Raw genomic sequence first — 12,751 nt, 5'->3', positions numbered from 1 at the left:
ACACCATCTGTACATTAATAAATAATTTAATGTTTTTGAAAACCCAATAGTTACTTTTTCTTAATTATGAAAAATATTTGAGAATTTTTTTTAGCCAGGCAGCGTTAGAATGATAACCCAAAACGTATTTAAGATATGTTAATAAAACTTTGTATGCATGTAAAATTCTTTCATGTTAACAACATACAATAAAATATGTAAGCTAGAATGAATAGTTTATTTTTTGAAAATAACAGTTGTCAATAGTTTTTGAAAAGGAAGTATGAAATATATAGTATATATTATAGATGTGTTTATTAAAAATATATTAAAAGACTTTTATAAAAATTCAAATATTTGATTAATTTATCAACAGTAATCTCACTAGACGTTTTGATTTATGTAGAGAAAATCAAAACTCGAGTGGGATTTAATTGACTATTACACGATTTGAAGAAAGTATATAAAGATTAGAAGTAACGAAGTACTCCAATACAATAAAATATTAATTGACTTACGAAAATACAACTGTCTTCAGATGTATTATTGTACCATCTCAACATTACAAATATTACGCTAGATGCATGCTAGATGGCAGTAGTGAGCAATGCCTTCTCGTCGAGAAGTTCTCGATATATTATACACGATGGCAATGTTACTAGTCAAGAAGGCTTTGTTGATTCAGTTTCATTTTTATTAAAATGCAACATTCCACTTCATTTATCCGAATCCCAGTAATCAACGTCACTTGACAGATGATTTTCAATAAATCTTAATATTAAACAATCTCTGATACGTGACTATCCATAATATCATATAGCAGAAGATATAACATAACCTAACTAATATACTGTACACAAGTGTTAGAAAAGTTTTAATTAACGACGGTGACATAAAAAATAAACATGAATAATTTCAAAAGGAATAATTATTGAATGTACAATTTTCAAATTTGAATGTGGTTGGTGGTTCAATTGATGTTATATTGGACGTGTGCGTAATAGAAGTGGAACTTGCTGATTTAGGCCTACATGGTGTATTCAACTTATTCAGGATTTCCGAATGGTGCTCTTCATTTATTTGTAAATCTGGTTTCAGAAGATGCATAGGTATGATCAGTGATTTTTATTAATTCTTGTTCTTGAATGCCAATGCGAGTCATATTTGAAACTGCTGTGCATCGACTGGAGTGGTTTGTAATTTTATATATATATATATATATATATATATATATATATTGACGTCCAGACCAGCGCAGTTTCAAATGTTGGCAAACAAAGAAACAAATGCTTGGGACGCGATAAAATTGTGCGATAAGCAGCCATGATTGGTTGAAATACGTCCTTTCGTACATTTTTATTGGTCAAAAGTAGTATGACGTAGTAAGAGTGTAATAGTCATTGAAACGCTATACAGCTGAAAAAAAAAAAAAAAAGATAATTGCTTTGAGTTTTCAAGTAGATTTCAAAGTAAAGTGTTGTTATAACCTCAAATGTTCAGTTTCTTCTATTCGAAGGAGTCTTTTATCCTTATCTCTACTTTGATTAGACTGTTTTTCTTGATATGTATTGCTATAACCTCAAATGTTTAGTTCTGAATTACAGTTGATCGCATTGGTATTATTTTGCCGATTTATTCATGATAATAGTTATCCTCAAGTAATTTAATTTCGCTTTTTAAGCTCATGTTTGCTGTTATTAGATAATTAAATTACCGGAAAACTCTTAAGATAATTACTTGTTTAAGAAAGGACTCATCATTAGAGAGTTTTAAATCAATTACAAAATGTATTCAACACAATTGTTTCAAATCCCCGCCTCATTTCTGTTAAATAAAAGGCTATACCTTTGTACATCTCACGTGCTGAACTGAGGACAACGAGCAACAGAAGCAGCAACAGTATCGCACTGGAAAATAAAAAAGGCATTACATTACAAATACGATAATAATTAACTAAGAATATGTGTGTATATGTGATTTTAAGGATAGTTTGAACCAGTCTACATGAATTCTGTAACAATCATATCTTAACCTCAGAATGGATTTTTGTGAAAACTTTCAGGTGAACCTAGAAATAAGATACAAAATTAAAATTTTAATTTGAAAAGTGTATAGTTGATTTTTTAAATTTTTTTAAACATTAAATATATATATATATATAATAAAAATTGGCAATGTAATTGAAATTACCAAAGATTGAGAATCCAAATTTCGTACGCACATTCTTCCTTCTCTCGTGCCTCTACTGGTAACAATTTCCTTATTAGTTTAAGTAGGTTTCATACGTACAACCTATATCTACCATACGAAGAATAAAACTCATGTTTACTTACTAATTCAATAATATCTGCATAAACATTTCCTTCATATTAATGGAAGCTGATCCATGCATGTACTCTCTAGTATACTTCTATTTGCACAACAGTTGAGAACTATAGCTTTAACAGTTTGTTAAAAGACGGGATATATAGGCTAATTGTAAAAATATTAAGTAAAATAAGCAATGTAAAATTTATGTAATATTTAAATGGACACGCAAACTTTTAAAAAGCAATCTAACAATATATAAAAGTTTGTAATGTTAAATCTGAACAAGACGCTGAATTTTCAAAGCAAAAAATCGAAATGTGATTTTTGATCGTCGATACTACCCAGTTCCTTTGTTATGAACATTTATGTAATACGAGGAAAGTAATTTAGAAATAAGCAAGAAGTGAAAGAATTTTGAACAATTCTACAATAAAATAGAAATTTTCTTTGTTTTTTATATTCCACATTACAGAAAGTAGGTTCGGTAGAAAACATTGGTCAATATGGAGGACATTATCGAAGATCAATGATAGTTTAGATTTGGTTTGTATAGGCTCTTGGTATGCCTACCGAAAAAAATAAGCATATGCAAGGTATACCAAAGGCCTAAACAAACCAAACCTAACATGTCGCTGATCCTCTTGATGTCCACCATATTGACCAATGTTTTCTGTCGAATTACCGTAGATTCGAATATAAAATAACGTTTACAAAAATATAAGTAATATTGTAACAGGTAATATTGAAGCGCACAAAGAATTAAAAAAAAAATCTTGAAATTGCGTGTGACGTTATGTGAAAAAGACGATTAACATAATGTCAAAGAAAAATCTAGCCTCTGTGTTCACACTTTCAGATCGAAAATACAAACAGAATTGTCTAAGTTTAATTTAAAGATGTGAATATAGAAACAAAAACGAGACTTTATTGTACATATTAAGAATTTCAAACAGACTACCCAAGCTCACTATAATAATTATAAAATTATAAAAAAATAAGTCTTGTTGAGAGGGCGAATTCCCATTAAATTACAACCGGAAACTGGTTTGCGTCTATCAAGTAATTATAGACGATTTTAATATCATATCCTCGGCAATGCCGTAGGACAAAAGTATTAACATCTCGTGTAACATTACGCAGAGATCCATTCCACAGCTCCGAAGGGTTTTGGATCTTCAAGATGGCAGTCCATGTCAACCACCACATCGAATTTTTGTTGCAGAATGTCAGACAACCCGGCTCTTACATCCTGGGCCGAACACGAAAGAGGACTGCAGAAACCCCAGCGTAGTCCCTTCGACACGACAGCGCCAAGCTAGAAAAGTTCAATAAGAAAATGAAAGCAGAACCTTTACTGTCTTGGTTTCAATGCGTACGGATTTATCACAGTCTACTATATACAGTCGCGAAGCTCATTATGTAGTAAAAATGCAAACATGGGTAGTTGCCCACCACTAGGATCGCTACTATCGCCTCATCATCGCAGATCTCTCTCCTAGCAGACGACAAAATATGTTACACTTTCGTTGTGTTCTTTTGGAAATATTAACACCTTCCTTCCATTATTGAAATATTAAATGCATAAAGTTAATTTATTATTTTAATGAAGTATATTACATTCCACCATAAACTCTAAGATACCTGCAAGAAATAAGTAATATAATTTTTGTTTGTGCAAAACGAACTGAAATTTACTATAATCGCTTCACTCATTCAAGATTATAGCGATAATTAACTATGAAACCAATAAATATTAATTTGCATTTCCCTTTACAACAATAATAATGGAAATATGAATTAATGGAGTAACTTACGCGTACCGTACTTGTAGTGTAGGCTTACGTAGTTAACAAAGTGGGATGAGGTTAAGCAATAATAATCACACCAGAATTGGAAATAAAACGTGATCAATAAATTTTATTGTAACAGACTTTTTCTACGTCTCTAGTAAAGCAACAAATAAAAATAACAACAAAATTAACAGCTATAATTAAAAACATATACTTTGAAAAAAATAGGCCTAAGCAATAATAATCCCACCAGAATTAAAAATAAAACGTGATCAATAAATTTCATTAAAACAAACTTAATTTTTCTACGTCTTTAGTAAAATAACACATAAAAATAATAACAAAATTAATAGCTACAATTAAAAATATATCCTCTGAAAAAAAGTAGACCTAACCTTTATTTCTCTGGAAATTTAGCAGCCTAAGTGACAGAACTTTAACCGGTATCTAATGTCCTTTCGGTTAGACTGAAACATTTCATTGTGAAATTTAAGGATATAATGTATTCTAACAGTCACAAAGAACTTCAAAATTAAGAGTTTTGTTTCTGCACAGCATTCTTGTGGAAACCCAGGAACCTTTCTAAATCTTTCGGAAATCGGACAAAGGATAACTCTGGCCTCTTTCTCTTACTGTTGCCACAATTTATAGCACTACGAACGTCTCCTCCTTGTCCCATATTATTATATTTTAGCCATTAACATGTTCATTACAACCAATAACGAACATTTCACAAGCATCAATGTGAAATACGCAACGAGCTAGCACTCGATAGAATTATGACACAGTCCAAAGTCGACCATGGACAGTCTATTGTTTCTAGTTGCTAACCGCTTGGAGCGCTTTATCACGAGATTTGCAAAAAAACACCTCAAGCTTCGCGACTGTATATAATAGACTGTGGCTTTATCAGAATATTTGAGAGATTGCGTTACCGGAAATTGCTTTTAGTTGAAAAGAATGAGAAACAGCGAATGAAAGAAAGACAAAGCAAAATAAAAACTAAGAAATGAACTTTAAAACATAGGAAAGTGTATATTACAAAGAATAGGAAAGTGTAAATTACAAAGAGAAATTGAAAATCGACGAAAAAATAGAGACATAACATGAGATATAAGTAACAAGAAAAGTCCAGAAAGAGAAATTGAAGAGCGGACGGAGGATAGGGTATAAGTGCCAAAAAATTAACATTAACAACTGATACTTTCATCATTTCCCATGGACTAGGCTGATGGATTTGTACATTTACTGACTTTTGTACCAGTTATGTAGACACATTCTTGCACTTCTATCCGATCGCTAGTGTCCTGTGTTTGGTTACCTTAAGCGTCCAAGGAACCTGCAACAGTGTAGGTATGTATGCAGTACGAGTATAGCTTGACGTCATCTAACGCTACTTAGTTTAGGTCTGCTGTTCAGTGAACGTACGAAAACAAAACAAAGCGAGGCGGTTGGAAATGAGTGCTACAATAGAAGAATTTGGTTGCAAGTACGTCATTAGGAAAGAAGAAAATTTATTTTATCAGAAACAAGGAATTTTTTTTTATTTTAAACATTTAAATTGTTTACAATGAATGGTTGTAATTTATAAAGACTCGTAAGGCACGCATTCATAATGCGTTTTATTTTAAGTTTGTGCTGAAATTTAAATTTTTTCATTTGTTAATTGAAAACTGTAATTAGATCTAATTATCTAGATGCGTTTTACTTATTGTAAAAATCAGGGTTAGACAAATTCCCGGGGCCAGGTGGCCCTAGCGACTAAAATTATGTGTGGCGCCTCAATTTTTTAGAGAGTTCAGAATTTTTTAAGACTTCGATTTATATTGTGTCACTACAACTAATACATAATGTTAACAAACGCGGTTGCAGAAAGAAATTCGAATGTACTTTTTAAATTAACATCTTACCGGTACATTTGTAACGCATCTCAAGATATTGTCTTACATAGCTTGAAAGAGCATGCTACGCGTGTTTACACCGTTATTTATCATTAGTTTCGATTTTCGACCGAAAGAAAAAGTTTGTAACATTTTAGTTTTTGTGGGATTTTAAGGCATATAAACATGAATAAAAATTACAAATACTATCGGATTCTTCTAATAAAAAAAAAAAGAAATATTAAATTCGTGTGTCTGCACACATATCTGTCAAAAGTTTCATGGTTGCATGCAGAAAAACGTAAGTTTGTTAGTGTATGACTTCCAATTGGGAAAATCTTTCGTTTCTCGAGCTAAAAACGCGATTTGTATAAACGTTAATAAAAGCTATAAATTCCAACCGATTGTGCCAATTCTTTGAGAAAATGTTTAATATGCGTGTTTACCCCGTTATCTATCATAAGTTTCGATTTTCGATCCAAAGAAAAAGTTTGTGAAAATTTAGTTTTTGCGGAATTTTAAGGCTATGTACTTCTTTATTATTGTTATTAAATACAAGTGGTATACCTGTTGTACACCGACTTACACACACAGGTACACGAATAAACAGATGCAGACACACAGTACCAGTGCATGAGGAAAGACTGCCTAGTTCACTGAAGCGTAAACTGTTGATTTACTTTCCGTACGGAGCTAGTATGATTGATGTACACCTAAAGGCTGGTTCACAATAAACCGGGAACGAGAACCAGAATGAAGACGAGAAGCAGAGGACGTGAGTATGAACATTTTTGATTCACAATAAACCGAGAACGTAGACGACTATGCATATCGATATGCATGTCAATAACGATAGCCTATGTAAAGTCGATATTACGGATTCTGATGTCATTTGTGTATAATTGACCAATGGCGTTCTCTCATGAGTACAAGGCAGCCAACATAAACACAGATTCACTTACGATCGGTGTTCGAAGATGCAGCTATTGAAAGCCACGTATTCTCTTTCATTTTCTCATCTTTATACGAGGCGCGCCGCTTATCGTAAACGTGAGGATTTTCCTCAACACGCAATATTAGAATCTCATCAAATAAAACTTGCTCCATGATGCACAGCACAGAACAAAATAATGCATAGGTTTTGTCACGGTCTTCTTGCTACAAAATATACGACGACAAAATAGCAATAGAATGAAGCTGTGATTGGAAACGTGAACGCCAAAGTTGAAACTTGGCCAACTCTCCGTTCCTGATCCCGGGCTCCGGCAAGCTTTTCGTTAATTGTAAATGCTCACATTTAATTGTACACATTTTAACAATTTTATCATTTTCGTTTTCGTTTCTATTCTCGTTTCCGGTTTATTGTGAACCAGCCTTAACTTGTATTCAAAGTAACCAAATGCAGGACTCTACTGACGACACTGTAGGCATGAGGCCTAATATTACTTTCCAAGGAAAAAGTGAAATTTTTATTTTTTTGGCACATACCCTTTTCACCGTCCACTCTTCAATTGTGGTATAAAGAGTGACTGACAAAAAATAACTTGCTCGAACTATTAGTGGAGAGGGAAATGCTGGTTTACCCATGTTCTGACACCTTCCTGCTGTCTCCATACATCGGACGTTTCTGTGGTTCTAAGATGCAGCGTGGCGAGGCAGTACCGAGCGTCGCGGACTGATAAACACTCGTCAAAGTTACCCAAGAAAACGGGATCACCGACGAACAGACCGGATGAAGGCTTGGCCGTTGCGTCCCGCACTGCAACAATGTTTAGCTTTGAACATTGACGTGAAGAAAGAGAGTTAAATTGAAATAATAATAATAATAATAATAATAATAATAATAATAATAATAATAATAATAATAATAATAATACTAATAATAATAAAGAATAGCGTTTGTTATGCCAATGATAGCCATTTGCACAGATTTTAGTTTAGATTAGATCGTAAATTAGACATTTTAATACCATAATGTCATTCAGATTATCGAAATTTACGTCTGGACGGTCTTGAATCCTTTTTTGCACGAAATACTTTATGCATGCTCGTCATCAAGAACTAGTTTTTCCTGCGTACAACGTAAAACTACTCTAATTCCTGCGTGATCAATTGGGGAGACTCTCGAATTCTTTGCTGTGGTAGTGAGAGTAACATTTTTCTTTAATTATTCTAGTTTGTTATTTAACGACGCTGTATCAACTACGAGGTTATTTAGCGTCGATGAGATTGGTGATGGCGAGCTGATATTTGGCGAGATGAGGCAGAGGATTCGCCATAGATTACCTGGCATTCACCTTACGGTTGGGGATAACCTCGTGAAAACTCAACCAGGTAATCAACCCAAGCGGGGATCGAACCCGCGCCCGAACGCAACTTCAGACCGGCAGGCAAGAATCTTAACCGACTGAGCCACGCCGGTGGCTACGCTTTAATTTTCCCTCCCACTTTGCGGACTTTGTACTGTCAGCAACAAGATCAAACACAATATGAAGCAGCCATTTCCAACTGGCGAACTTGCGACGTCGGAGCGCGTTTCCCCTCTCGGAGCAGAACTGGTAGAACATGTGAGGGAGGGTAATGTTGTGTCTTCGCTATTTAAACATCGCCATCCCTTCCACTGCCACTCTCCCTAGTTTGCTCTTTAGCTATGCTTCCCCTCTCAAGGAGCTCTAGAGCAGAGACGTGACTTTACAGAGCCAGCAGTTGGAAATGCCCGATATGAAGTATACTAATGAAAAATCACCGATATGGTGAAAATGTTACTTTTCAAGTATAGTCACTGGCGCTTTTACATTGTCGTTAAATTATTTTAGCCTATACAAGAATTTAAATTAACATTAAAATATTAATGTCGTGCCTTGCTTTCTAGAACATTGTTCCTACACTCCCACTGCTTTCGGAAGTGTCTGTAGCATCCAGAATTCACTTAAATCTCGTCATCTGATACTTACAATTCTGACTGATGTCTGACTGCACCAACATCATCATCTTTGCCGTTGTGTGGCACCTCATAGTTTGTAATTATTGTCATTTCATTTTGATGTAAGTGTCTGCTTACATGCCTTCAAGAACATCTATGAATTGAAAAATACTAGGATGAGGATGATACAACATATTTAAGTATGAATGGAAAGACTCACAGACATTCGTTTTGCGCATTGAGATTGATGACATTTTTGCCCTGACACGTATGGGGAAATTCATTTCGTAGCCTTTATACACGTTTCATGCGTTACCAACGCCTGTCAACGCAACTACGCAACGTGTAGTTTATACATTTTTCACACGTTACCAACGCCTGTCAAGGCAACATTTTTAACGTTCGTGTAGTATAGCCCTTCGTGTGTAATCACAGCCTTTCGCGTTTTGATCACCGCTAGGTTGTGATAGGTTATGTTAGCTTACAGTCGAAAATATGTGTTTCAGAAATTTGTTTTCTAGACCTATTACTAGGCTCCGTATTCCAGCTACCTATAAACTGGAATGAGGCTGTCTGATTCGAAGTATATGTGACGTCACAGCGCTGGTACAGGTACGTTCGTATACAAAATAGTTGCGCACCCTCTGCCCTCTTCCTCTAGAACAGCCGCGGCGAAAATGCGACTCACGAGCACATTGTGGCTCGCAGTGCTTTTCTCTCGCTTCCTAACTACAACCCCCACTCTCTTACTCACTGGAGTCAAACTCCGTTCCATTTGTACTTGTCTCGGACCTGCGAGTGGCGTATCGTCGTAATATCTCTCTCGAAACCATGTACCTCTATAAAAAACGAAAGTTTCAAGTAGGATGATATTAGTTCAAATATCCTAATGATGACAATATGATGAAAATATTAAATGTATGATTTGTTCACAAATATTACTAGGAAAACGGTTATATAACATAAAACGGCATTAAGTTACTACATGTTACTGATAAAACATTAAAAGGTTAAGTGTTATTATTATTATTATTATTATTATTATTATTATTATTATTATTATCATTATCATTATAATCTCTGTACGTCGATTCTTTTACAGCAGATGTACGAATAATGCTGTTAGATTTTCAATTTAAACTCACAGATTTACAATGTGACGTTAAATGAAAGCTAGATGTAAGGACTTGACAGATACTGAACTTTTCAAATCTTTGGAAAAAAATAAATATTTGAAGCTTCGTTCTTTCGTTTGCTCTGTTCGCTGTAACTTACGTTTGTGAAAAATTATTTTCAATAATGAAAATAGTAAAAATCAAATTTAGATCACGGCTGACAGACAAATACCTTCGTGATCAACTACGATTGGCAGTAAGTGACATAATTCCTGATTTTGAAACTTTGTCGCAGAGACATTCTGAAGACAGTTAATTTTAGGTTGTGATAATGTGTCCTATGTTTTCTTGTTCATTTCCTTCTTCGTTACACGTCCTAAACATTAACTTCCCCTTCGGTTGTCCGCCTCCCTCCATAGGTGCTATGCACGTTGCAGCTTACACAGTGGCTCGGCGCACCATGGCCTTTTCGCCACGGCTGCTCTAGAAAGTCAAAATCGGGACGCAGTCATAGTGAGTAGTCTTAGAGATTACTGCTTTTACTAGTCGTATTATTTAAATAACTACATCTTTGTGGCTGATTGAAGGTTCACTGTAGAGGTAAAGTGCCTTAGGTAAGACGCTCAAGCGTGTAATATTGCAGGGCATAGTTGAGGATATTTGAACTAATATTTTCACTGTCAATATAGACAAAATTATATATAAATTGTGTAAGATGAAGTGACAAAAACAGTGCACTGAAAGGCACTGCAATACCAAAACGCACAGGAAGTGTGTTGAACATAATCCAAAAGAATCACACTCTGAAAATTATGAAGATATTAACTCTACGTTTAGCATGGATTTGTGTGCCTACCATGATGTTTAGTGTAAACATCCCAATTAATAAATTAAATAATCTACATTTTAGGGAATTTCTAGAAAAGTATATAGAAAATTAGTGGGTTATCAGTGATGAGCGACATATACAATATCCTAATCAAACGCAAAAAAATATCAGACAATAGGAATATCTTGTACATCATACACCAATGATATCGTGTGCTATTAAAATAATTTCTTGCAATTTTAAATCATTTCAAATGACATCCGCATATGTTTAGGTTTCGTAACTTACAAATGCACGATATTATTGACTGCAAAGATCACGACGAAAATGAACATCACGGCTCAAGCATATTTTACTAGTATAGCTTCAGATTGTCGGGAGTTGACTGTACTCTACGAAGACTTTGTTTATATCCTTATCCGTTGCATTACCTGTGTTCGGCGTACTGTATACCCAATGTGTCTTCAACTTCAGTGTTTAGGTAGCTGGAATACGGAGCCTACCTATCACCCTTCAAAAATGGAGCACAAATTAGTTTTTGAAAAAAAAAATTGTGAAATGGTCGTCCTCCAGAATTACGTTTAGGCTACATTATTTATAATACAATATTAAAATTGAAATACAACCTGCTTATCGGATAAATCATACAACATGAAATTACATATTTTATGTACTTTTAGATTTAGTTGATAGCACTAGCCCAAGTACTTTCCTGTGAGCACTTCAGGTAAGAACGGCAAATAATTCGATTGTGCCTTTGTCTACTTGCTTATCAAGTGCAAGGAATTCGAGTTTGTCCTTTAGTCATTAGCAAATTAAATAATTGTGTACCTTACTAGTTGAGAATTTACTTTAGCTTCAGCCTAGGTTAATTTAACCAAGGGACAGAAACAAATACTTGAGTGTAAACATACAATCCTGTTGACGGCGAAAATACGTATACTTTTTTCCCCATTTTACAGCAAGAGATTATGTAGTTTACTCATTCGTGGCAGCAGAAGTGGCGTAAAAAACTGGTGTACCAAAGAGTTTCATTTTGAAGGAGCCAGTGCTGTTTAGTAAAAAATTTATTTTTAAATTAGATTTTAATACAAACGCAAAATTGAAAACCTTACAGCAATTGAAAATACCTATCTTCTCAAAACAAAGGTTCAGGGAAAATACTTGACCAAATACTTCTGTCCGAGTGATTATGTCACATCCCGGTTTTCTCCACCCGTTTCTGCTGACCTCTCTGTAAAGACTAGTGGCTGGGTTTGCGGGGTCTTTCCTGAAAATATCTGCTGTATGGAATTGAAAGTCTACGTAATATTTTAAAAGTGTTTAAAATAATTTAAAGAAGAGTACCCTTAAGTAACTGTCACATGATTTCCCTCGTTTCGACGATCTTGCGGTATAACCACTCGAATGGAGAGTTTTACTAAATTAATAAAATTTTTACAGTTTTCTTGTAGGCCTCATTGGCATTATCAGTTTGTTCTTTACACTCTTAACGCGAAAGTATGATCCCTGGACATCTATTGCATCTCATAATTAAAAAGGTTGAAATGAACGCAATTGGTTTAAGTTCTTTTGTAAAGTTTTTATCACATATGTTCGTGATTACTACCGTGATTGACGAAATTTGAAACAAATTTGTAGTTGATTTTACATTATAATGCCACTTTCCATTGTAAACAAAGACTGATTTTGATTCACTTAGCCACCGGCGTAGCTCGGTCGGCTAGGGCGCTTGCCTGCCGATCCGGAGTTGCGTTCGGGCGCGGGTTCGATTCCCGCTTGGGCTGATTACCTGGTTGGGTTTTTAACGAGGTTTTCCCCAATCATAAGGCAAATGTCAAGTAACCTATGGCGAATCTTCTGCCTCATCTCACCAAATATCATCTCGCTATCACCAATACTATCGACGCTAAATAACCTTTAGT

At 34.6% G+C, this 12,751-nt stretch overlaps 1 protein-coding gene across 1 annotated transcript in view; it reads right to left on the bottom strand.

Annotated features, from left to right (window-relative positions):
* The window catches only part of LOC138709355 (uncharacterized), a 34,767-nt gene that overhangs the window by 21,783 nt on the left and 233 nt on the right, over positions 1-12,751 (bottom strand). The window contains exons 2-4 of the mRNA XM_069840070.1: positions 7,543-7,718; positions 3,426-3,604; positions 1,825-1,886 (exon numbers count right to left, since the gene is read on the bottom strand). Coding sequence (XP_069696171.1) covers positions 1,825-1,886; positions 3,426-3,604; positions 7,543-7,718 — 417 coding nt within the window. The remainder of the gene's footprint in view (positions 1-1,824; positions 1,887-3,425; positions 3,605-7,542; positions 7,719-12,751) is intronic.

Source organism: Periplaneta americana, chromosome 11, assembly GCF_040183065.1.
Source record: "Periplaneta americana isolate PAMFEO1 chromosome 11, P.americana_PAMFEO1_priV1, whole genome shotgun sequence".
In the NCBI taxonomy this organism is placed as follows: domain Eukaryota; kingdom Metazoa; phylum Arthropoda; class Insecta; order Blattodea; family Blattidae; genus Periplaneta; species Periplaneta americana.
The sequence above is the reverse complement of the archived record's forward strand: the minus strand, read 5'-3'. Positions and strand labels throughout refer to the sequence as shown.